The sequence below is a fragment of the Idiotropiscis lumnitzeri genome, chromosome 16 (genome assembly GCF_059441095.1).
Source record: "Idiotropiscis lumnitzeri isolate Australia: NSW breed Sydney's pygmy pipehorse chromosome 16, RoL_Ilum_1.0, whole genome shotgun sequence".
NCBI lineage: Eukaryota > Metazoa > Chordata > Actinopteri > Syngnathiformes > Syngnathidae > Idiotropiscis > Idiotropiscis lumnitzeri.
The window spans coordinates 8,176,109-8,202,289 of record NC_142406.1 but is presented as its reverse complement, the minus strand read 5'-3'; the positions used below and the strand labels follow the sequence as shown (position 1 = coordinate 8,202,289).

Genomic DNA, 26,181 nt, shown 5'->3' with positions numbered 1-26,181 from the left:
AAGTTGTTTTTTCCACCCCTCCCCAACAAGAATGCCAGTTCACAGACAACGAATTTTAAGGAGTTTTATTAGTATTTTACAACGCAAGAGATGACTCAAAAATGTTTTATAAAGCAGTGACAGCTTTTTCCTTCCATCATGGGTGCTGTGGAATAAAGATGTTGGGGGAAATCAGAACCACACAAAACAAGACAGTTGACATTGTGTTCCCAATGAGTCTTCTCAGCAGACTGCTGCAGAAGCCCACTGGGGTGTTTTTTTTATTTCTGGTCAAGTCCACAGCAAGTCAGGAACCAAACTACCTGAAAGCCTTGGTATATGACCAATACATTGAATCAAAGTGACATCCGATAATTACTTACAATTCTTTTTGTTTTGTGTTCAAGATGCTTCTGGAAGAAGCAAATCAGTCACCTGCAAAATATAAAAAACAAACAGATTATACAACAAGAACATGTGGTTTAATTGTGAACAGTATTGAATTCAAAAGACAGTATCGCTTGTTTCATTCATTCCAGGAGTCCAAACACAGGCAAGTGAGTTGCAGTCGCATAACAGTTCTGAAACAAGAACTGACTGTTCAAGACATGAAGCATTAAAAAAATAAAAATGTAATTTACTTGACATGCATTCTTAAAAAATAATTAACATTACCAATTTTAATGGGGGAGAAAAATTTTAATTTCTATTTCAGACTTCCATTCTACTTACCTTGAATGAGAAACATCAACTTGAAGCTTATGGGCAGGTCCACCTTGGCCCAACCTGACAAATGAATATTAAAAATCTATTAGACCATTTGCCAATTTCTAAAATTATGATACATAGGTCACAATGCCTGGCAACCAAACAAGAGTGTCCCATGACAAAATGTGTCAACAGTCATACCAGGACTCCACACACACGCAGCGAGGAGACCAACGATGCCACGTGCTGACTTCGCTCTCGCACTGACTTTTGAACAAGCCTGCCGATGGAGCAGCAGGCCGCAGATACCGCAGTGCAGTTCATTTACACACACTCTCCTTGATCTTATTGGATCTCGTTGGTATTGCAAGCATTTCTGTTTTAGTACAGTTATATACTTGCATTTTGTGCGTTGCACCTGAGGTGAAAGTCCGGGAGGCCAAGCTTGAGGGTAGACTACTCCTGTAAGAGGCAGAGGCCTATGGTCAAGTTGTGACGGCAAGCTTATTCCACAATCAAAAAAATCATCACATTGTTCAGAAAGGCAAATGTCACTCACGATTCAGAGCAGTTGAACATATTTAGCCAATCATCATACAAACTGTCTCTAAGGGACAAAATACAAGCAGACTACTTACCCAGCTGGCTCGGAGTCCACCTCCGTACCTGGCACAATGGGAAACGACTACATTTAGATACAGCCATAAAGAGAACGATACAACAACAGGATGTCTAGGAAGTATTAGTTCTCATAAGTAGCACTACAGCAGAAGCTTGACTGCAGTGGGTTGCAAGAGAATTAGTTGGTCTTTGCACTGCAACAGCTTGACAGCCCACCATAGAGGACCAAAGCGATTGCTGTGCCGAACAGGACAGTCGCTTTACTGTGTACAATTAACTAACAAGGGTCACTATATAAAAGGGAAGCAGTTACATTTATTTATATTGAAGACAAAACTGGTACTAACCTTACATTTCCGGCTTTGCAGCCATCCACAAAAGTGACGTCACCCCATCCTGTAAGAAAATTTCACACGTTTCAATGCACGTTCAGTGAAGCTTGAGGAAAGATTTGTCACGCACATTAGCTACAAATGCATTGCATTAACTTGCAAACGCAGGGTGAAACAATATAGACTAGTAAGTAATGTATCAGGCCTCATTGACACCGTGCAGCAACTAGTAGGGCAGAGGTGAAAGCAAAACCTGATGTAATATGGCCACAATTGTCATGGGAAGAACCCACTGAACAGGACCATCCCCAAATACTGAAAAAAAACGTGTGGCGGTGGAGATGGACTGACACAAACTGAATAGTAAACTTATTTTAAAATTGGCCTTTTGGCCGTCGAAATTTATCAATTTCACCCGTAAATACGCTACTTTTGGAAAAAGCAAACGGAGCCTACGTCATCCAACGCATAATTTCTAGCTATCAGTCATCTTCGTCACTTGGTTAGCAAGAATGCAAAGAACCACGTGCCCATGAGGCCTTTTTGATCTCCGCGGACGCGAAAACAAAATATAAAATAAAAAAGTAAACGAAATTTCATCAACTTCACAGACGTTTCACAAAACACATCTACTGCATTCCAGAAATTGAAAAAAGAATTAAAATCTAGCTAGAAGCTAACATTACTGTCGTTCTAGGCGCGCTCCTTAAAATGAACAAAAATGCACACGGCGCTTAAAAACGCGAGCAAAGCACTTTAATCAACGTATAATATTTTCCGCAATCATCATACAACAAATTAATAAGGCGAGTGCCTTTGTACCTCAACTTCGATGTTCGTGCTGGATCCGCAGCGACGAGTCGAAAGGAACGAATGACGGTGCTGCAAAATTATTTATACAGTGCGTTGCGACAATCTCAAGTACTTTACGTTAAATACATGATTGGCCGATTGTTTCTTTTGAGTCTGGAGATTTAAAGAAAGAGGGCATGTTTCTCTTTCTATTTAATTTTAAAAGTATTGATGTTTGTTGTTTCAATTTCCAGTATTTTATTTTATACGAGCTTTAATACCACTACTGTGTAACTGTCATCTAACTCAAACATGTTATGCAAATGAGGGTTTAGCCCAAAGATGCTTGAAAGTAGTCAGCCAAGCATTAACGTAAACACGCACTGGACAAGCTTGCTTAGAAGTTAAGACCACTGTTACATCAGACATAATTAATGCAGAACAGCCCACAATGTCGTGCTAGGTTGAAGCTATAGAATCCCTTTTACTTAAACCAAAGTCCACACCACCTAACATCAGCATGCTGTACTGTATTCACTCAAACCGTTTGGTTGGCGCAATCCAGCGTCTCAAATTCAGCTGGTGAGATAAGTGCTATTTGCCAAACCAAATACACTAGACTTAGTGCACCGATGACATGCACTGCAGTCCAGCATGAATCAGCACATTTTGGTCTTATGCTATAGTCAAATTTAATAAATGTATATTTAAAGTGGTTAATTTTGCAGCACCTGGATCCTTACAGAATATCCAGAAACCATTTCCCAAACTGATTTCCAAGTTAAATTCTGGGCAAGGTCTAAAATGTTCTGTCACACAGGTAGAACTTGGTGACAAGCCACTGATTTTATCCTGATACTATCCAGAGCGTACAGTATGTACCAATACACAGCATGCAGCAATTAATAGATAAGCTTAATTTCCCCAATTAGATTTACTAACCGTTGCATTTGCAGCCTCTTTAAATGAAACTGGAAATTGGTTAATAGTTTTTACCTCCAGCAATGCTGAAGAATAAAAAATAGGTCTTAAAATACTTCACTTTTACACACAGAGGACACACACATTCATTGTTGGCCAAAAAAATGCATTGTTTGCACATTCTTTTAACATAACTTATGAAACAACAAACAAAAATGCTTTAGAAGATCAAATTGTGAGTGTACAGAAAGCCAAAATTTGCAACGGCAGAAACAAAGTCAAAACGGTGACTCAAACATAATTACAAAATGGGTTACATGTGAAACAAAAACTCTGAACTGGTTTTAAAAGGACATGGTAAAATGAAATAAAAACAAAACAACTGAGTTCTTCAAGATTTATAAAAGTCATCTCATACTGTTAAGTATGAGAATGGGCTTCATAGGAACAGTTGTAGAAATTACATGTGGATGAAAGCACATTCAGTGTTACTGATCTTCCCGCTTGTCCAAAGCGTCCTGGACTGTTTATGCTCTCATCATTTTCTGAGAACCAGTAAACAACACTACACAGTATGTGTGAAAGGAGCTGTACAGTTCTTGCAGTAACTCAAGTCCAGTGTCACTCCATACTATCTGGGTCAGCCTGGGCCATGTAGGCATCCAGTTCAGCATCTAGGTGACCTTTGGTCTTTGACATATAAGCATCCAGCTGGTTGTCCAGTTGCTCGCGGGTCACTGATGGTCGGCCAACCCCTCTGCCACGGCCGCGTCTGCCGGCAAAACCGCCTCGCCCACGGAGACCACCACGCCCTGTCCATAAACGCACACAGCAATAGTGAGAGGAAGAAAATATTTTTGAGATGTAACTCGACATGGGCAGAAAGCGTACCTCTGGATACTCCTCCACGGGGTGCTCCTCTCCCCATAGCCCCCCCTCGGCCAGGAATTCCCCCACGCTGGCGGCCACCTCTACGAAACGCCATACGGCCAGCAGAGCCACGGCCTCTCATGGGGAAACCCGGAGCCATTCGCTTTCCTACATATAAAAAGCAAACACACCACTTGTATGCAGTGGGAGGACACATGATCGGAATATACGTCTGAAAACGGTTAGGCACCTCTCAGGGAAAGAGCACCTCTCATCATTCCTCCTCTGCCTCTACCGCGAAGTCCTCTGGTCATCCCACGCATTCCTCCTCTGCCACCGATGGGACCGCCGCGCATCCCCATGCCAACTGGCCGACCCAACCTGGCTTGGATGTTGCTCTTCCCCAGTCGTTGCTTCAGGCTCTGACAAATTATTTCAAATGCGGTTTATTCCCATTCAAATGGGACGTTCCGATAGGACTGGCCCCGACTCAGGATTTGGGGTCTTCAGATATCAAGCATGACTAAGACCTAAAAAGACTGTGGCTTCAACAATGATGTCAGGTCAGTGTTCACTAGTTCACATAAAAAGTGTGAATTACGGCTCGTCATTTGCCCCAACACCCAACATGTTTTATACTCCGAGACTTGTGGGAAATGTAAGGTTAAATTTGAGGTAACCTAACATTTTTTGCCGTGTTTGCATTCATGTGCCATAGCGTTGTTCACAAAATGAAAAAAAAAAAAACATGGATTTGACTGAAACATGAGTACCTTAAGGAAGAAGCAAGGACCAACTGATGCATGATTATTGTTAACAGTATTTTCCTATAAATCGCATGCAATTGTGAAGAAGCAATTCATGACAACTTCTTCTGAGATCAGATTATCAGGACATTCGTTGAAATTCCCCCGAACGTCAAATATTTCATCTATTGATCTTTACAATTGTTCACAAAGGAAGAGTTTTGACATATTTCGTACACACAATACAACTAGTAATAAAAGGTTTCTCTCTCATTACAACACTCCCCGCAATGAGAAAGTCCAAAGACCTGAGAGGTGCATACCTGTTTGTGACTCAGAGCAGCTTGCACCGAGGGCCGATTCTCCATCTGCTGGGCCAGCCGGCGATTGCGTGCACTGGCCATATGCTGCTGTTGCATGGTGGCTCGAACGCTAACCGCTGTGGGCTGCTTGTTCTTCAGCATGTTAGTGAAGCTTTAGGAGGTGGGAGGGAAAACAGGAAGTAAAAGACGAGGATAGGGGGGGGACACAGAAGACGAGGAAGCAGGTTTCCACATCAAGTCATTTCTCAAGTCATGGATGCGGCCACACTTACTGTTGTGGCTCTCACGTCATTTATATTCCATTTGCTGGCACTCAATGCTCTCTCGGGAATATCAATACTTTTTTTCCCCAAACCAAGCATAAGAAGCACAGTAGAACAAGACAGAGACTGAGAGATGGAAAGCCTTGAGAGAAACGAAAAAGATAGAGAAAGAGTACATTTGCCACTTACTGGCCTCGAGCTGCCTGGCTCATTGGGTCATCCTGCAGTAGCAGAGGCCATGGACTATGTTGGCTACTCGGCCTCTTACAGCAAGGACCGTGACAAAAGACGACATGAAGCAGGGTGGGCTGCTACGTCACGTCCAAGCTAGGACCGAGTACCTGAACTTGTGAAGAGAAAGAAAAGAGTAACAGAAGAAAGATGAAAGGTGCTTCACTTCCGCTGGTTTGAGAGAGCAAGTGAGAGAAACTTTGGCGATGTTTAAAAAGTGAAATATCTCCACTCCCCTCTCTTTTGTATACATCATGTATACTGTACAGTGTACATAACGGGGAGTGTGAGTGCCATGGAATTTGCAGGACAGTGGTCAGGTCCATCATCGGCCTGGAAAGTATTATCACTTCATCGCCCTTTGTGCACTGCTCACACATAGCATTCGGCCTGGGCAAGCACCCGCAGTGCCTTGCAACGTTCTCATTTCAGCTTATGCACCCAAAAATATTCACAGGTCCAACAAAGCTGAGTGAGCAGTGCACACACAAGGGTACCTCAAAACCAAATCCATTTTGTGGCAGGTCTCTGACAGTAGCCTTCTTCAGAGAGCACAAGGACCTTCAAACACCAAGGATGGCCCTTGATTGTGGTGTTAAAACTGCCGACAGGGTGCATGGCGCCTCACCGCTCGTTCAGGGACACTTTGGTGGTGCTCTTCAGGACAACTTTTTGAGAAGATGCAGCACTCATTTTGATTGAATTCTGTTGCAGGCTCCTGGAAAAGACAAAAACAGAAGAAACATTATCCAGGGGTTGTACCAATGGGAAAGGGCAATTATGACACAATCAATGCAACTGACTTGTATAAGTGAATCATGTACAACATCACAAGTTCTCAGAAAACCTCCTAAGCCTTAAAACTATATCAACCCACCATTCTGCCTGATAAGGAAGCGCCAAAATGTCAACTATGACACAACCGATTTTAAGTTTAAAATAAATAACGGTGCATGGGGTATAACCTCAGCCGCTTGGTTAAAAAAACAACTGTTTACTTGATGGAGACCCAAAGATAACCATAAGCAATAACAAATCAATCACTCATAGCTGAAAACCTGGGACATCGGCGTGGATCATTTTGTGGGGCTACAAAAAGAATTTGGGTAAGGAACAAATACCACCTGTTGACGTCATTTAATCGTTTGCCCACTTTTTACACAGTCCCAAAAGATAAGGGCCTACACGCACGTAATTTATTTATTATCATTTTAAACAAAAACAATACAATTTCCATTGAGCAAAGTTAAGTATCAGGTCATCTTAAATAAACAGAATTAATATGAAGCAAGCCACATAATGTAATTCGGTTATATAATAATTAAACATTTGACTTACAATGAACGTTGCATTGGTCGAGAATAGTCAGCTAGCTAGACTTAGCTTCAACAGCTAGCTTGTTCCAACACCACCAGGGCGAGAGGGTGTTGTTATTTGTCACTTTTGGTCCAGGAAAAACACGTCTCCACCAAACTAAGCGCCGAAAAAAAGAACGACGAGTACTAATAGTCTCCTGATATGCTTTCCGCAACGACAAAAAAAATGTTTGAAAAGCGAGTCGGACGAAGCGACTTCTTAAAATGGTGCTGCCTGTGAAGCCGAAAATATCCCTGGAAGAAAATGGAGAGGCTTTATGTCATACGTCACGATGACGTAATTTCCGGTGTAGCTTTGTTTCCTCCACAAGGAAAATGGCTTCCGCGGTAGTTGTTGACAGTTCCTCTGGTAAAGATGCCATTGCTGAAGGGATGCTCGACCTTTTAAAACCAGCCATCCAACAATTGGACTTACATGTACACTCTGTCAGGTAAATGTGCATCATAATCAACAGTTTGAATTGACGCTACTTCATCGTCATCTGCATCACATTGCTGCTAACTTCTGTCTCGTGACCCATGTTTGGATCTCCAAGAATGTTAAAAGGTGGAGCTGTTCAATTGTTCATAATTTTTATGTTAATATGTTCTACTCTACAGAGAGAGCCAAGTCGAACTAAGGGAACACATAGACAATCTTGCCACAGGTAATTCGCTTTATTTTGACATGGCTGAATGGCACGTCCATGATTCCCATACACACAACACATCTGTATTTAAATTTGGACATGTGTTTGCTTTATTTACAGAATTATGCAGGATAAATGAACATCAAAAGGTGGCTCTTGATTTAGACCCTTATGTAAAGAAACTTCTCAATGCAAGACGAAGAGTAGTACTTGTAAACAACATACTGCAGAATGCTCAGGTTAGTGTTGTGTGCCGCTTAAAGCAGAAATATTCTGTCAGATGTACTTTTTAATTACAGGCCTGCAAATAGTTTTCTGTAGTGGTCATTATTTGGTTAACTGCCAATGCGCCTTCATTCTGAATTCCTGCTCCACTGTTCTTACTGCCCCAAAACCAAGTGTTTCCCCCCTATGACTTGGCAGCTAGGCTGTACAAAATTCCGCCACTTTCAAGCGCCGTGCACAAAATGCTGAGGATTGTCGTGTGGATGTTTGTGACAGCATTTGGAAAAAGTGTCGCAAAATTTCTGTTGTGTCTTCAGGAACGTCTAAGAAGACTCAACCATAATGTAGCCAAAGAGACAGCACGGAGAAAGACCATGTTAGAGGCCTCAGGAGTGTTCACCTCACGCGCTCCCAATAAACCCTGAGCAACTTTGTCCTCTGCACAGCAAATACAGGTTGGCCCAATCTGCAAGGACACGTCAATAAGGGAGCGAACCTTGAGGGTGGTAACTCTTCCATTGGCCTGAAGCTTGCGCTTTGGGCATTTGCTGATGTCCTGCACTGTATTGTCTGATTAGTTTTGTCTTATGAAGCAGCGGTTCCAATAATCCCAAACCCATGTATGTAATTATGTCTCTCTACTTTGACAGAGTATTTGTGGTTTCGCTTTGCACACCATGGAACTGGATTTGAAATTTAACTACCACTTTACAATCACAATCATGTAAGTGTACGTCAGATTTACTATTCAGGTGGTACACTACATCCATTTTTCAGGCATCCAAAATTATTTGGAACAGAGTATTCTAAACGTGACCTGTTTATGTTTTTTTGTTTTTTTCCACCAACCATTCTGCCATGATCCACGTTATTTATCAGGCTGTCATTTACTGTATATAGCAAGTGAAGAATTTTTAAAAGCAAATACTTAGATTTGTCTTTGTCTTGCACTTGATTTCAAAGCTAAGCAAGATAAACATTTAAAGGTTTTCTCAAATTGAAAAATTGTTATGATTTTTTTTGTCTCCGTATTTCAAATCCCTTGTCATGGTGTACGTAGGCAAAATCACAAACATTAATTATGCAAATTAATTCAGAGCAAGGGCCAAAAAAAATTGCAATGATCATGCAATTTCCTCCGAACCCTTCCCCTCAATTGTTTGTTTTCAATTCTTCTGTGATTGTATATTAATAAAAACTGTTTGTTAATGCTTAATGCTTATGTTATTTTAATCAACTGTAACTATTTGAACAGCAACACTGTGCTTAAATATAGGAACATTTAAAAAAAAAAAAGTCCACCTTTCAGACGTGACAATTCTCCTGTCGGGATAACATAATAATAATAATAAATAGCATTTGACACTAATCATAAAGAGAAATTGTGTTCACTGAGAAATGGAAAGAAAATATGTTTTGAGGGGGTAAATTTGATATAATTTATATGACACCATATGGAAAGCGCTTTTTTAAGGCTCCAGCTGTTGCTCTATATAAATAAAGATGTATTGTATTGTATGATGTGGCTGCATAAATGTGCACACCCTCTTGAACGGGGGATGTGGCTGTGAAATAATCTGAATTAATATATACCTCATTTGAACTTCTGTTTTTTGACGTCTGCACACACCTGCCACCATTTGAAGTGACTCTGATTAGAGGCAAATAAAGTTAAGCTGATCTAGTAGGCTTTTCCTGACATTTTTGTAATCAAATCTGATCTTAAAGCACAAGCCATGGACTGTAGAGATTTTTCACAGCATCAGAGGGCTCACATTGTTCAAACGTCAATCAAAAGAAGCATATACAATAATTTCCAAGGCATTAAATATACAATTGAATAGAGTGAAGTCTGTCATCAAGTGGGGAAAATTTAGCACGAGATGTGAACTGGATGTCTCACCAATCCTAACCCATTGATGAAAGATGAGAAGAAGACTGCTCAAGGCGGCTGCCAGGAGACTCGCAAGGAAGAAGTTGCTTAAATGCACGGTAAGTAATGTTTGTTTAGTATATGTGACAAACACCCCCCAGTCTTCTTCTTCTCTTCTCCCATGCCATTGGCACTAACAACCCCAGCCCCCTCCTCATTCCAATCATAAATCCTTTTTCTTTTTTTAAACTTTCACCGACAACAATCCGCACGGCTCTTTTCCTCTTTAGACATCTATGATTTCCTAAAACAATTACAAACGTGGACTCGTCAGACCACAGCACACTTTTCCAGTTTGCGTCAGTCCATCTCAGATGAGCGCGGGCCCAAATTTCTGGGTGTTGTTGATACATGGCGTTCGCTTCAACTTGCATTTGTCGATGTAGTGATAAACTATTGGTTTTTGACCTTGCCACTTTTGTGCAGAGATTTCTCCAAATTTACTGTATCTTTTGACAATATTATGGACTATTGGTGATCTCTAATTTCATTCAGTGTCTTGTCTTTGTAGTATATTCAAATGAATATAGGTTCAAATGAATTGGGCTTTTTATATTCTGTTTTCATGTATGTTTTACGGTTCCAGTTTTGATGGAAATCTGAGTTTGTAATCCATGCATCAGAGCAATCTGATTTGAAGTGCTAAGGCTGTGCAACTACATCATTGATGTACCAAAGTTTTTTTGTCAATGAGCTAACAATTGAGTCCAATGTGAGAACTGCAAATAATTAGCATAATAGATCATCTGTTTTGAATTAACTCCACCTTGCACCAATGTAAACTGTATTTTATTGAAATTGGAATGCATGTTTTAAAATGTAATGTTCCTTTGAATATGTAGTTTAGTTTTACTAAATCGTGTATGACTGGTAAAATAACAAAGGAGAAAATACACTGCCGTGTTTTTTTTTTTTTTTGGGGGGGGGTTATTATTGAAGGAAAATTAGTTGCCTTCAAAAACTGTTTTACACTCCAGTCACTGTTTAATAAATGACTGCACATAATCAATGCATGAATGAGGAGAGCCCGAAAAGTTCGAGAATCAAGTTTCAAGCATGTCCAAGTGTTGAGTTCTGGCCCAATTTGGGGTACAGTTGTAATTCGCGCCCATGTAAATGTATGTTGGGGGAGCGCTAATCTCAGCGGCGCCACCTTAAAGAAAACAGTCTCGCGGGCCTGTCAATCTCGACGAACCAGACAGACCCTGGCTGGCAGCGTCGCAATGAGAACCCCTTTCTGATTGGCTGAGTGCGACCGTGCGTATGATACATGGCCTGCTATTGGCTGAAGCATGTCGCGACACTGACGCGCACGATGTCTCCCCTCTATTGTTATTGTGTCGTGCGCGTGAGGAACGGGCAGGATGCACGAGGAGACAGCAAGACTGATAAAATGATAATGCTAGTGTGAGACACTTAAGGTATCGCAGTGTTGCACATGAGACATTTAAACAATTTAGCTACAATTCATGCTAGTATCGCCGATGCGATAGACAGCTAAAACCCAGCTAATGTAGAAGCGACTAAACATTAATACTAGCTGGTCAACACTACTCAGTGCACTTGAAGCAATTGTCGGACAGCTCAGTGGTCTTTCTGTTCAAGTTCTTCGCTTCTCTCCGTCTGATGTGTAAGTATGATCCATTCAATGTGAACGTTCGTTCCGCCAGCTGTCGCATACATTGCAAACAGACGATATAACCTAGATTTGGAAGTAGAAGTTGGTCATAATAGATAAATTGTTGGCTTGATCTTGAGCAAACGGCGCGCTCCGGGTTCATTTCAGGTGATGTGCACACTACTACATTTTATCTGTTAAACTTCGGGTCTGTATAGTTTATACTAAACAGTACTGTACATTATCTGTCATGGATTTATAGTACTGTATAATTATACACAGTATATATACAGAATACATATATGTCGTCGGTTACATTTTGGTGACGCGTGTATATCGATGTTAATAGAGTCAATGAAAATCCTGCACGATGCATAGATTTTAATCACATACATGACAGTCATCACCACTTTATTTTTCCTGGTAATTACTGGTTGAAGTTTTCATTTGGACAATTGTTTCCCCCTGCTGTCGAGCTTGGGGCCTGTAGGATGAACATACACAACACTATATGTAAGAAACGGGGATGGGGGGGGGCAGTAAATACCTGTGACTGTCTGCAGAGACTGCTAACGGAGCCACAGACATGGCATGGAAAAAACGATGCTGCAATATAGATAATTTGTGAGGAAAATATTTGAATTGGTGGACAATATAGAAATACAACCTGCGAAGAAAAAAATAAAACAGTGCACATTCACTGTAAAACATATATATATATATATATATATATATATATATATATAGACCTTTTGTTAAGCAAATGGAGTGCACCTTCACTGTAAACTACATTTCTCAATGTCCTAAAACTTGTTTTCTTGCATCAATACCCTGCAATGTCAGGTTTTTAAGCATATCTTTTTTTGCTCATCTTCAGCCCAAAATAAAATTCCCGTCCAGCTGTCTTCATCCCCAGCTTTTACCTCTGCCTTATTATCATATGCAGGGAAGGTGCGCTTGATTTGCTTACCCAACTGTTACATACGGAGTCACAGCCACTTTGAGGCCACAAGTTACTATTTTGTAACTTATTTCTATTAAATGCACAACCATGGATGTAAACGTTCTTGTCATGAGAACAGTACACAATCATTACATCCATGTTACTTGTGGCAATGCAGTTTTCTAAGAATACACTATATTTCACAGAAAGCACACATTTGATTGTCTTAATAGGCTCAGCCAATTAATTTCCAAAGTGCTCAGTGAATATATCTTTATAAAAACAGCTTTTGTATAGCATGTTGTTATATTGTGTATGTTGTGGCCAAATGGTGTACATACTTTATGATAGTTTTATTTTGCTTTCATTTTTTCAAAAGGAATGGCCACGTTACTCACGATTTAGTGAGTCATTTTATAGTAATTGTAAAGTGTAATTGTAAAAGTTTCTCATTTGGTGGAGCCAGAAAGCAAGACTCTGGTTGAAATATTTCTTGTTCCAGGACTTTCGCTATACAAATACTTTTGTATTTACGTATAGTGGAACCTCCAATGTCATACGTAATCCAATCAGGGATTCAGGTCAATTGACTCTGATTTGTACAGCTTTAGAAAAGGAACATCACCATAGCCAATAAAGGGTGGGTCATTAGTTGAAAAAACTTTGTAAAGATCAAACAATTTTTTCACAATGTTGCACATTAGCAAGTAACTATTTTTTTTACATCTAATCACGCATGTGGCCACTGATGAATAATCTAACGGTTAGTGCATGCGCTTGGGATCCTGTAAATTAGTGGTTTTTTTTGCCATCATTTGTACTATTATGTGAAGTTTCACAAAACATGCTGTTGGGTATGTTTTACCTTTTCAAGTTTATAGTTTGCAGTACTCATAACATGTAGTTGGGATAGTTTCACACAAAAGAAGCTTGATTGTTCAGGGTGAGATGCTGTTTGAATTTTCTTTGCCCGCAGATATCAAACTATAAATCTGGGAGTTTTATTTATATATAAACAAACATCGTTTTCTGAGAACGCTGCTCAGCTACAAACATTGTGGGGGCTTGGCTCATATCGGAGTGTAGTCAGTAGCTTTCAAACTTTCTGAAATAAGCCTCTTGTGGAATTTATTAACAATTGTGTGATTTATATTGTTTAATAATTTTGTTTTACTTGTAATGGATATTTCAATGACATTACGTAATTTGCATAACAAATTGAGATTTATTAATATTGTAGAGACATGCAAGTGAAATATAAAGAATGTTAATATTGATGTGTGATACCAAAAGAATTTGCACACTTATTTTGCGTCTTTTAATAATGTATTTTCATCCCCCTTATTAACAGGGACTGATTCAGAACTGGGCCATCATGATCCCAGTGAACCTTCTGGTCACTCATTGGCCGACCAACTTAATACCAGGTAAGCAAGACCACAACCACTCGTTTCTTTTGAATTCAAGATTTTTAAAAACCTATGCCGCTAAAGATGCACAGGACTTAAAATTAAAAACCAGCAAGATACATGACATCACTCAAGATGTCAGAATATTACACAGAAATCAGATGAGCAAATATTAAATGGTTAACTGAGCTTGTTTTATTTTTTCTTACACGGTATATACCGTACGTTCCAGAATATAAGCCTCCACTTTTTTCTATCTGAAGAAAATAATTTGTAAGTTTGTATGCGTTGAGGTGCACGGCTGTTTCAGGAGCATTTAGAATAAGCATTTTGAGTTGCGTTTTATGAGCAAAGGGAACGAGTGCCATAAATACAGCCATCTCTGTCGTTTATACGGCGACCGTCTCCCACCATTATCGGCAATGAACGACACGACAGTAAATCCGGCCATGGAGCCCATCGCCTCACGGAGTTTTATTTTATATGTCCGTGAATCCAATGCCTCTCCCCAACACGTAACAAACTTGTTCTCAAAGGCTTCACTGCTGCATGGTGAAGCTTGTCGGTGAATTTACCTTGTGTGACAATGAGAGAGACTGAGAAAGATTCTTGGATTCTACTGTCTATTTTGCTGCGTTTTGTATTGTTTGGGCGAAAAAAAAACATGAAAGTGTTTAAGGGAAATATATATATTTTTGAATCCATCTCAAATATCCCATGTTATAAGCTGGAGCTATTAACTCATTACCAGCCGAGTAAAAAAAAAAAAAAGAAAAAAAATGGATCTTTGACGTATTTAGCCGTCAATGGTAGTAAATGAGTTAGTTAATCAGGTGCCTTTTGAAGTCTAGAAATTACGGTAACTGTACTGGTAATCCAGTGTCACCTCGCAGTTTGTTTCGATTGAAAACTATGATTTGATTTGATCGTCGATGCATCTTATTTATTCCCATATTCCCATGATTCAAATAAATGACAGATGTCGTCTGCTATTTTGGACTGCAGCTCACTCAAGCGCCTAATGAAGATAAATGCCATGAAAAAAATGTATGGATAATTTACTTTCATTAAATTGTATTAGAAGAAATTGAAGAGATGATTAAATTAGAATTCAAGATTTCCCGGCTCATGGGAGCCACAGACACACCAAACTCGAAAGGAAACGACAGATCGCGTCGTTGTATATTTGGGTTTTAATCATAAATACATATTCATTTTGTTCCTGAGAGGCGTTATGCGAAGGAGTTGCACACACCTGTGGAATTTCTAAATGATGCCCGTTTTTAAATCCTCCAAAGTAAATCGAAGTGATTTAGCTTGTTGTGTTGTTCATTCATCATTGAAGACATTTTTATGATCTGTTTGTGAATGTTTGGTGGTGGTTTTAATTGAGACCAGATTTCTTTGCAACCGGAGTGAACTAGCATGGAACGACGGAAGGGCATTTGGCCTTGAAGAACCCCGAATCAGCTCGCTGAAATATTCACCAAGATAAAGGAAAAAGAAAGCTCAGCGTTTTATTTGGATGATTTCATGTGACTGACTCGCTCATGTGATGACACTTTTTTTCAGTGAATAATTAGAAATGTTCTGAGAGCGAATGTAACCTTCTACACAGTTCTGCTTGCTTTTATTTTTTTGTCGAGGTGGAAAAAACTTTCTGACACAAGCGAGCTCAGTGTTGTCCTGAATGTGCAGTTGGCTGATTATATGTTTGGGGTCCTTCCCTATCAGTCCGCAATTTGTTTGGGTTTGCTCATGTCTGGCACAATAATAGCTGCTGCACACGACTGAACCCAAAATGACATTTAACACATAATTTATCTCAATTTGCCATCTAAATCACTGACTTTCGACCTAAACTCAGGGGATTTGTTTGAATGATGGTTGAGTTCATTGTCGTGAAAAACCATTCGTCAACGTTTTTAGAGGAACAGTAGAACTAAGATAAACTTCAACAGGAAATAAGTCAGCATCTTGCTTGAATGTATTATCCAGCATGTCAATTTTTTTTTTTAAAAATAAGCAGCGTTCTGCTTACTAACTTTATTCTCCAGTAAGCAATGTAGGCGCGACAGAGATTTTATTAATAAAAGTGTAATTACTATTATTTAAAACTACTCTAACATTGTGCATAATTTGAACATTAATATTGCGCATGCAAATGAATACAAAAATCTAATTAATTTAATGAAAATGTTTGGCACATAACTTAAATAATAATCAAACTGATAAAGGTTTTAAAAGAAATTTCCCAGAACAAATTCAAGGGCACTCAGTGTGGGGTGCAACAAAGCGGCGTCAGATGCTTCAGTTGTGCATTTGTAAGGCTTTGTAGGCTTGTCAATATGCATTTTAACATTCCAGTCTTTGTCTGTTATTTTTTTTCATTCTGAACCTGACGAGTGGACAAAGAAACGAACATTGTAGAGCGCATTGAAATCTCAAGGCTTTTTTAAATTTATTTATTTTTTTTAAATTTCTCATCGCAGCAGCATTATGTCAGTGAACCCTCCGAGTAGCAATGACGCCTGCCTCAGCATCGTCCACAGCCTCATGTGCCATCGGCAGGGCGGGGAGAACGAGGGCTTTGCAAAGCGGGCCATCGAGAGTCTGGTCAAGAAGCTGAAAGAGAAGAAGGACGAGTTGGACTCACTCATCACCGCTATCACCACCAACGGCGTCCATCCGAGCAAGTGTGTCACCATTCAGAGGACGCTCGATGGACGATTACAGGTCGGTCGATATGACGTCATGTTAATTGTTGCACTTGTTTTATGTCAAAGAATTCTCTCTTTTTTTTTTTAGAGACCGCTTTGGATTTTTGGATACAAAGTGTGTTTGATTGCAATTTCTGGTTTCTGTTGATTCATTTTGTGTTACTGCTCAGGTGGCAGGGAGGAAAGGTTTTCCTCATGTGATTTACGCACGGCTGTGGCGCTGGCCTGACCTCCACAAAAATGAACTCAAGCATGTCAAGTTCTGCCAGTATGCCTTTGACCTGAAGTACGACAACGTGTGCGTCAACCCTTACCATTATGAGAGGGTGGTTTCTCCAGGCATTGGTAAGTGAAAAGTATCGTATCACGAAGGCATTGGTAAAAACCTTTAATCATGTTTTGATTTTCTGTCCCTTTTGACAGTTGGCCTCAGTCTTCACAACACAGGTAAATTCCAACTTTGAGAAATATTTTGATGTTCACTTTTGAGACTTACATAAACTATCAAAATTACATGACAGTAGATATTATTATTATACAGGATGGCCGAGTGGTCTAAGGCGCCGCGTTCAGGACCCAGTCTCCCCCGGAGGCCTGGGTTCGAATCTCGAATTTCCCCATTGTGGGACTAATAAAGGGCAAATTATTATTATTATTATAATTATTATTATTGTTATTATTTTATTAATTCATTTTATTGCTGCTAAAAGACGATACAACCCTTTCATAAATGCTACATTTAAATTTAAATTTATATTTGCGTTTGCAATTGCCCCACTGAAAATGCTGTTTGCTGATTTTCACAATGTGAATTTAATCAATAAATAAAGAAAAAATTTTTTTTTGTTATGTTGTTGTATTTTTATTGTTTGATTAAAAAAAATGCTTCAGGTCAACTGGGATAACGTGCAAAAAATGACTCAAAATTAGAAATTTGCTCTTCTCATGACGTCATCATTCCAACCTTCTATTACATCCACAGCGCCACCCGGTGGTCTGATTAAAGAAGAGTACATTCATGACTGTATACAAATGGATCTCCCACCTGGTATGCCATTATCTGACCACCAAGCAACGCTAAAGATGCCTCCTCCAGACCACTATGGCCAACCCCTGCCTCCTCCACATCTATCGTCCGAGCCTCATGGGCCCCCACCGGTCACCAGATACACACAGCTGCCTGTCTCACCCAAAGGTTCGTTATGCCTCCGAAAAGGGGAAAATAGCCACTGATATTGATATTTATTTATTTATTTTTTTTTTTTTTGGGGGCAAGAGGCCAGGTGCACCCTGGACCTTTTTTTGCAAGCCGGTTCCAATTGTTATATTGAGAAAAAAAATGCAAAAAAAATTTCAACATAAAAAAAACCCGAAAAAAAACCATATCCAATTTTACTCATATCATTAGTGTCAGTAATATAAATGGTGAATATATTAAAATTTTATGTAATGCAACTTTCCTGTCAGAAAATTCACATTTAAAAAATCTTTAAAGAAGTCTTTATTATGACTGTTGTTTTTGTTGCAGTTGTTGTTAATGTCAACATTATTAACCGGAGATGATTACTTCAGTTCTGGATTGGCAGACGGTTGTGACTATTGCAGATTTATTTAATTAATATTTGGACAGAAGAGCAGACTGTCTGGAAGGGAGTGACAGTACTATGTTGTTTGTTATTCCAGTGGAAAAGTCAGTGAGGCCTTCTAAAAATGTCATGCTCGTGTTGATATAAGAGTGGAATAACGCCATTCATATTTTTTCCTTCTCTTACATCATTTCTTTGGTATTATTTTTTTTAACAAACACATGACTAACCTCTACATTGTAATACTTTATTGATTTGACAGAAAAAGTAAACAAGCGGAATTCATGATGAAGAAAAAAACTTTGAAAGTGTGTCGACTAATAATTATTGCAAAACGGAGTGAAAAATTATGTTTTAGTTATGGGAGTTAAATAAAGATGTAAAAAAAGCTCTTCCAGTGTGATACGAAGTATTCTTGTGCATTCTCCTCCGCAGTGTCCAACTCTGTCTCCATGCTGCCGCTCCAGGCCAGTCATGTCGATGGCCGCCCTCAGACTGCTTCTCCGCAAGTTCAAGTTCTGACTCAAGCGCCACGCTCCCCGACTCCAAATCAGCCCCAATCTCAGCAACAAGGTGCCCAGCCCCCTCAACCTCCTCACCCACAACAATCCTCTTTACCTCCTCAATCCCATGGACAGAATGGATACAGCAGCAGCAAACATTCTCAGAGTCAGGCTGCTTTCCACAGTGAGTGGCGTATTATGTACTATTTACAGTATGCTCACCTAGCATTTCATTACTTTAGGCATACAGTGGCTTTCCCTAAATTTAAAATCTGTGAATAATGTGAATTATTAACATATTCAATCTCATTAGCCTGTGCCGGAATAATCCAAAACACATACCATTGTTGAGCTTTTTTTTTTTATCTTTCTGCAATGCAGCGGTGTGGACAGGAAGCAGCACAGCCTCCTACACTCCAATCGGACCCCTGCAAAATGGACGTGGTCATCAGCCAACTCCCCTTCACCATCCAAACCAACATTGTGAGATGTGCCTCAAATCCAACCTTTCGGTTTTCTGTACTGTTTATCCTCATTTAGGGTTGTGAGTAAATACAAATAAAATAAATAAAAGAAAAGAAAAATGTTATATAAATTCAGATTTATTTTTATTTATTTTTTAATTAATTTAATTGAAATATTTAATTGAATTATTTGTTATATTGTACAATGACAATAAAGTGCATTCTGATTCTGATTCTGATCATATCAGCATAGCTGTAAAAAATAACATTGAGTAACTAACACGCAGGGCTAATTTTTATTTAATTATGTATTTATTTCCTTGTTTGTATTGTGATTTTTCTTTGCAGGGTCTCAGCATCATGGTTCAACATCCTTCCCCCCTTCTGTATCCAATCATCCAGGTTAGAGACAAGCACAGTCGTGTTGTTATTTTATAAAGGGCCTATATCATGCTAAATCAACTTCTGTTTTTTTTTTTAGCGTTTACTCATTTAAAATGCTAATTCCTCACCCAAAACACCCCCTTAGTGGTGTTCTTTTTTCACCACCTATCTCAGAGCTCCGCCCATTCCAAGAAAATGATCGGTTACCCTCGGCAACAGACCATCCAGCAGCTGTTTGTCTGTGATCGTCATTTCTCACAGAACTTTTACCGATATAAAAATGGATCAGCCAGGAGATTAAACTTTAAAACTTGCACAAACCCCCAGAAACCTGAGGGAGAGGCCTGCCGTGTGAGTAAATCAAGCCTCCAGCTCGTATGGCTTCACAATATGTTCTCTCGTCTTTATTACGATGTATTATATCGTGGGTGGTGTGCGCAGCAGCCGGGGGAGAGTCTGGGTTTTAGTGAGCCAGGCGTCTTACTTCAGTGTTAGAAAAATAGCCGCCAAAATAACTCAGATTTAATAAGAATTTAGATTGTGCCATTCTGCCAAAGGTAATATATAATCCAATATATGCATATGAGTTCAATTTTGAAAGATTTAAATAGCATGATGTCGGCCCTTTGAAACCAAAATCCACATTCCCTCTCTATGAGTTTAATAGTTCATTATTCAATGTTTTATCATCTGGGCAGGACCAGAATTTTGGTGCTCGATCTCCTATTTTGAAATGGACGTTCAGGTGGGTGAGATGTTTAAGGTGCCCTCCAGCTGCCCTGTTGTGACTGTGGATGGTTATGTTGACCCATCGGGAGGTGACCGCTTCTGTCTCGGCCAGCTGAGTAACGTTCATCGTACAGATGCCAGTGAGAGAGCCCGGTACGTGCGTACAATTTCGATGGGAAATTCAAAGTTTTGTTCACATGAAATTAATTTGTTTATCTAGATGATGTACCTTGAGCAATATGCGTTTCTCAAAACTTTCATTAGGATCCATTTAGTCACTTTTCACATTGTGTCACTGCCTTTTTCTCCAAGTTTTAATTTTTTTTCCTGTTGGTTCCAGGTTACACATCGGTAAAGGGGTGCAGCTGGAGTGTCGCGGCGAGGGCGACGTGTGGATGCGGTGTATGAGTGATCATGCTGTGTTTGTGCAGAGCTACTATCTTGACAGGGAGGCAGGGCGAGCCCCAGGTGATGCTGTGCACAAGATTTACCCTGGCGCCTACATCAAGGTCTGAAACTAGCGTGTCGCATGTTTTGCAAACAATTATGAACATATTGGCAATGAACCATATATTATGGATATACTACTACCATTAAACAACCAAAAATTGAACTGCGGTGTTTCAAGTGTTCCTTTTATTTGAGCGCACAAAGATGAACAAAGACAGACAAATTTAAAGATAGTGTGAGTTTATCATAATAAATTTGGTGCGTTGTCTGTCATGTTGCATTCTGCTCACTCAGAAACAATAAATATAATTGCAGTGCCTTGCCAAAGTATTAGCCCCCCCTTGAGCTTTTTTGACCTTTTGCTACATTTCAGGTTTCAAACATAAAGATGAAAAATTGAATTTTTGGGTGAAGAATCTACTCTTAAGTGGGGCACAATTGTGAAGCGGAACAAAATGTATGCGATATTTTTTACAAATCAATCACTGAATAGTATGAGATCACAGTGCATCCCACTGACTACTAACATTCTCTGATGATTTCTGTGCATTCGTCACACACGCAAAAATCTGGCCTTTATGGAACAGTGGTTAGAAAAAAGCCATTTTTCAAAGATAATCATGAAAAGTCCTGCTTGAAGTCTGCCACAAGCCACCTGGGAGACACAGCAAACGTGGAAGAAGGTTCTGGGGTCCGATGAAACCTTGACCACTTTTTAATTTATTTCTAAAAAAAAAAAAAAATCATCAAACATCATCTAAATTTTGTTCTACTTCATGATTATGTCCTGCTTGGTGTTGATTCTCCACGCCAAAAAGTCAAATTTTATATCTTTATGTCTGAAAACTGAAAAAAGTGTGAGTATGCATACTGTTGATTTATTGTAAAGTTGCTTGTATTTTTTCAGGTGTTTGACCTACGCCAGTGCCACAGACAAATGCAGCAGCAGGCTGCGACTGCTCAGGCTGCCGCTGCTGCACAGGCAGCTGCAGTGGCAGGAAATATACCTGGACCGGGCAGCGTTGGAGGCATAGCACCTGCAGTCAGTGAGTACAGCCAAACCTTGCTCTATTGTATGCCATAAGACGCTAGTGTCGGTGGTACAGTGTACCGATCCGTCTATGTGTGTACAGTAAATTCCATTTTCCAGACTAACAAAATTAATTTATCGTAATAATCATGGCAAAGATTGGCTTTATAAAATGAACCTGCAGTTCAGACGTCACTTTTGGTAGGCTTAAAAAGCAGGATTACATAGCATTCCATAATTTTCAACAAAAAACAAATTTTCATTTAAGTGGTTAAAAGTGGAATTACAGTGGAGCCAATTTACTGGAAAGTTAATAATTGTAAAAAAAAAAAAAAATGTCCTCACTTATAGGTCTGTCTGCAGCAGCAGGGATTGGTGTGGATGACCTTCGGCGACTATGTATCTTGCGTCTCAGTTTTGTCAAGGGCTGGGGGCCCGACTATCCCAGGCAGAGCATCAAACACACGCCGTGCTGGGTGGAAGTCCACCTACACCGCGCTTTGCAGCTTCTGGATGAGGTGTTGCACACGATGCCATTAGCTGATCCAGGGCCTGCTAACTGAGAATCTTGATGCTGAAATTTAACATCGGGATTATTTGAATGTGCGCACACAGATCCAATCCTTAAGATTTTTTTTTTTTTTGCTTTGTACCAAATAGCTTCTTTAAAAGAAAGGAATTGCAATGAAAAGACAAATTAAAATGACCAACAACACCTACTGCTTGTAACAATCAATTTACACTGCACTCTACTCTGACTCACACTCACACACGACATATTCTCAGCAAGTATATCCGATAACATGCGTCGCACTACATTTCGTAGATTCCTACGCTTCACTGAAATGCGTGTCACATACCACACGAAACACTAAAGCAATGACAACACTATATAAAAATGCTCTAAAGCATGCGTGGGCAAACTACGGCCCGGGGGCCACATGCGGCCCGTTAAACGTTTTAATCGGGCCCGCCGAACTTGAAAAAAATTAAATTAATAAACCTTGTTAATGTTTTATCTTCTTCTTATCTGATTTTTCCAAGACATATATATTGTTGGAATGCTTTTGTTCGCTTTCATTTAAAATGTAATTTATTTTATTTCTCCAATGAGGTGAGGTTACCAAAACACTCCATCCATCTGCTCCTGGTCCCCTCTGTCAAATTTTAAAACCCATTGTGGCCCGCCAATCCAAAAGTTTGTCCACCCCTTGCTCTAAAGTATACTGGCAAAAACTTAGTGCAGTTTGGGATGGGACACTTTATTTTCATAAATTCATTCCAAACTGTGATTTTTTTTTTTTTTGTCGATATACTACATAGAGCACACACACGTAGAATAAAAACACTGAAAATATGGATGTTTGTTTTTTTTTTTTTTAAATCTCAAACTTCCTCCACTCAATAAGAAATCCACAAGCCCCTCAATGCACTTTGAATTTTCTCTCTTTAGATCAGCATCGTGCAGTTGCATCCGTTAGAAACTACGTAAGGTATAGAATAATGCAGGATTCTTCACAGGAATCCAAATTACAATTGAGTACCTCTTGCAAAGGATGTCTGAAGACAAAAAGCGTTATTTTTCTCTTTCTGTCGTGCGAAAAACTGAAGTGATGTGTAAATGTGGTTATGGGAAGCAAGTGTTTTGTCACCTCCGTGCTTGTAACTGTGCTCGTCACTGTCCGTTAACCGAACTCTAGCTTGTTGCTCCTCTTAGTACGCTCTGCTCAAGTATATCTCTATTTTTTTCCTACCAAAAGACTAAAAAGCCAAAAACATTTAGCTTTAAAGTGGTGTTGTTGGTCTTCGTAATGAACCAGTGCTACCCTGTATTTAACCAAATGTTTGGTGTGAATCACCAAAGCTGGAATACCTCATATTTCATAACTTTTTTTTTTTTCCCCACCAAAACTACTCATTTCATCACTGACTGACTTCAAAATCCAGGATGGCTCGATTAAAGTTCTTACTGTAACACAGCACTTACCCATTTGAAATAAGTGTTGGTGTTTCTTTCTTACCACAAGTTACTCTGCAGCATCACAGATGTAGGAAAGAGTATTAATCTGATAAACAATGTTTGGCAAGTGAAGCCTGGTGCTTGTCTGGTTTTACCAAAAAATTAGCTTGTAACACCAGTGCCTTTCCAGATCAACACAATCTCTTACTGGGTGTTTCTTTCAAGATTATTTGAACTCTGGTATGTTTCCTTCCCTTGAATAGTGTATTTCATAACATCTTCCACAGTGGTGACTTGAGATAAGAGTTCAGTATGTCATGCTTGTAACTCTCGGAATACTTATAGCTCAACTCATCGTTCCCCGCTGAAATGCTATTAATCCGTTCTGTTCCGTAATATATAGTAATGATATAATTAAATACAATTAAAAAGAATTAAAACAATTTCGTCAGCGCTATTATTTGTTGTTCTCCTCAGAGGATAAAGAATATATGACTGAGTACTGTTATGTATATTATCTTTCTACATGTGATTTGAGTTGATTTGAGCTGCCACCATACAGCTCTCTTATCTCAAGTCTGCGCTCGCAAGTCAAAGCAAAGAAAATGTTCGAACACTGACTCGTGTCTCGGAAAAAAAAAAAAAAGCGTGTAAGTTGATTCACTTGTAGCTCAAGTGACCACTGTTTTGATTTTGCTGGGTTGACTTGCTGCTAGCAGAAATGTGCGGCAACAAATTTCTAACGACATAAAGTAGAACATTTTCCGATTCCTTCTTTGTAACTTTTGTACCTAAGCAGAGTTAAACAGCCAATCGAGAAAATATAAGTCTGCAAGTGCCTGTGCGTCTCCCCGAGTTCCTCTCTGAGCGGCGATGCACATGAGCAAATAATCGTGACGTCCTTCAGTCGCACAGACCGGCTCGACAATCTCTGATTGGCTAGTTTAGTCCCGTCGCGATTAGTTAAGAAAAAAATAATCGCAATGGGATGCTTTTAAAATTGCAGTTTAATTACATTATGCATCATTATCTGACATCAAAATCAAACAAATAAATGTATAAGTTCTAAAATATATATACAGTCAGTTTTACTAAGAGATAAACTAATCTATGACCTTTAGGCTTGACTGACTTTATGCGGCCATACTGCACCTTTCAACCAATTCGGTTCCCCTTTGAGGGAGGAAACACATCAGAGTTCTATTGACCTCACGATTCTGTCATGACTCTTAGCATGTAGCTGTGGTTTCCGCCAGACGAAAGCTAAAAGTGCCACATGGTTACGTTGAAAAAAAAAAATGAAAAAAAACGCCAAATAGTGTTCTTGCAGAGTAAAGGAGGTTCTGGTTCGAATCAGCTGCTTTTCCAAGATGAGCCCACTTACATAATATGCATATTTGTGATTTGTGCCTTTTGTTGTCCACGGTAGATGCGCCAAAACACTGGATTGTAACACAGTTTGGGTTCGTCTTCTCTTCTGTTAAACCATTCCTGTTGTTGAATGCGTGATTTGGTTTTCACCAAGTTTTGATGACATCTTGTGGTTCCCTCAGGTATCTGAAATCATTAAATGTCAAACTGCTTTATAGAAATAGAATTATGAAGAGTACCCATTGTATCAGAGTAGTGTAATTTATTGCCTTAGTCTTTTGTGAGTGTGAAATATAACGAATCTCATTTTACATCGACGGTATAACGCATCGTCCTCAACAAGTGAGCAAATGTCTCTTTTATTTTAATTTTTTATTTTTTTGTACTTTTTCCATTGCCATCAGATCACATTAACGTCACCGTTCTCTTGTGTGTTTTTACTTTGTATTTGGGGGACCAATGTTGGTGTAAAGTTGCAGTTTGCAACTACTCAAACCAAGATTCAGTGTCATCATACACATAATGCTTTGAAGATTTCAATATGTATTCTCCATAATTAAAGGGAGTCAGCAACAATGGCCATTTTTAAAGTTTTTATTTATTTCTGATTAGCGGTTCTGTATTTTGTCTGTAAATAATTTTCAACTCCCCTTTAGTGTCGCTTTTCTAATACCTATCACCAAAATTGTGGAAATATTAATGACGTATGACTGCTGTTTCTCTTCCTATCTTAAGGCCAGTTCAGTATCTTCATTGAAGTTTTTTTCAGATCCAAATCATGTCCCAACATGGAAACAAACCTCGCACACACAATGATTGATCCATGTGATGATTTGTGTTACACTAACATCTGTCTTCACTAAATATAGTACTCTATGTATCAGTATGAAATAAGTTGTAATAAAAGCACCAATATTCCAACACGATGAAAGATTTTTTTTTTTCATTTATGAATTATTTTACGTATGCATGAAAGGTTTCATGTGATGATAATGTAGGTAAGATGAGATTCCTAACTAGCACCACTGCTGTACCCCTTAAAGGAACTGTGATTACATAAAAAAA

General features: G+C 39.3%; 3 protein-coding genes, 1 long non-coding RNA gene and 1 other non-coding gene across 8 annotated transcripts; 2 read left to right on the top strand and 3 right to left on the bottom strand.

Annotated features, from left to right (window-relative positions):
- Window positions 1-50: 50 nt before the first annotated feature.
- On the bottom strand, window positions 51-2,561 carry LOC148321205 (uncharacterized). Its single transcript, XR_015846987.1, has 7 exons — window positions 2,463-2,561; window positions 1,656-1,704; window positions 1,326-1,353; window positions 1,090-1,149; window positions 712-765; window positions 363-414; window positions 51-145 (listed from the first exon to the last, which is right to left on the bottom strand). It is a non-coding gene; the product is annotated as an uncharacterized LOC148321205 (long non-coding RNA).
- Window positions 869-1,005, bottom strand: LOC148321206 (small nucleolar RNA SNORA8). The gene has a single exon (XR_015839518.1). It is a non-coding gene; the product is annotated as a small nucleolar RNA SNORA8 (small nucleolar RNA).
- Window positions 2,562-3,502: 941 nt separating the features above from the next.
- chtopa (chromatin target of PRMT1a) lies at window positions 3,503-7,422 on the bottom strand. 2 transcript variants are annotated; one of them, XM_088319438.1, is made up of 6 exons: window positions 7,125-7,422; window positions 5,565-6,504; window positions 5,293-5,443; window positions 4,474-4,645; window positions 4,245-4,391; window positions 3,503-4,165 (listed from the first exon to the last, which is right to left on the bottom strand). In XM_088319438.1, exons 3-6 carry the CDS (start codon window positions 5,431-5,433, stop codon window positions 3,975-3,977), a joined length of 651 nt encoding a protein of 216 aa, XP_088175564.1. In that variant the 5' UTR covers window positions 5,434-5,443; window positions 5,565-6,504; window positions 7,125-7,422; the 3' UTR covers window positions 3,503-3,974. The 2 variants fall into 2 exon arrangements, with proteins under 2 accessions (XP_088175564.1, XP_088175563.1); XM_088319437.1 differs by having other exon boundaries at window positions 6,415-6,504; window positions 7,125-7,421.
- On the top strand, window positions 7,415-9,232 carry snapin (SNAP associated protein). The gene is made up of 4 exons (XM_088319439.1): window positions 7,415-7,593; window positions 7,763-7,809; window positions 7,912-8,030; window positions 8,334-9,232. The coding sequence occupies exons 1-4, from the start codon at window positions 7,478-7,480 to the stop codon at window positions 8,439-8,441; spliced, it is 390 nt and encodes a 129-aa protein (XP_088175565.1). The 5' UTR covers window positions 7,415-7,477; the 3' UTR covers window positions 8,442-9,232.
- Window positions 9,233-11,297: 2,065 nt separating this feature from the next.
- On the top strand, window positions 11,298-26,039 carry smad10a (SMAD family member 10a). 3 transcript variants are annotated; one of them, XM_088318909.1, is made up of 13 exons: window positions 11,298-11,579; window positions 13,862-13,937; window positions 16,415-16,655; window positions 16,810-16,984; window positions 17,063-17,086; window positions 17,622-17,834; window positions 18,661-18,912; window positions 19,110-19,211; window positions 19,541-19,594; window positions 20,275-20,458; window positions 20,646-20,814; window positions 21,663-21,801; window positions 22,137-26,039. In XM_088318909.1, the coding sequence occupies exons 1-13, from the start codon at window positions 11,576-11,578 to the stop codon at window positions 22,346-22,348; spliced, it is 1,845 nt and encodes a 614-aa protein (XP_088175035.1). In that variant the 5' UTR covers window positions 11,298-11,575; the 3' UTR covers window positions 22,349-26,039. The 3 variants fall into 3 exon arrangements, with proteins under 3 accessions (XP_088175035.1, XP_088175036.1, XP_088175034.1); XM_088318910.1 differs by having other exon boundaries at window positions 16,412-16,655; window positions 20,275-20,321; window positions 20,737-20,814; XM_088318908.1 differs by having other exon boundaries at window positions 16,412-16,655.
- The last annotated feature ends 142 nt before the right edge of the window (window positions 26,040-26,181 follow it).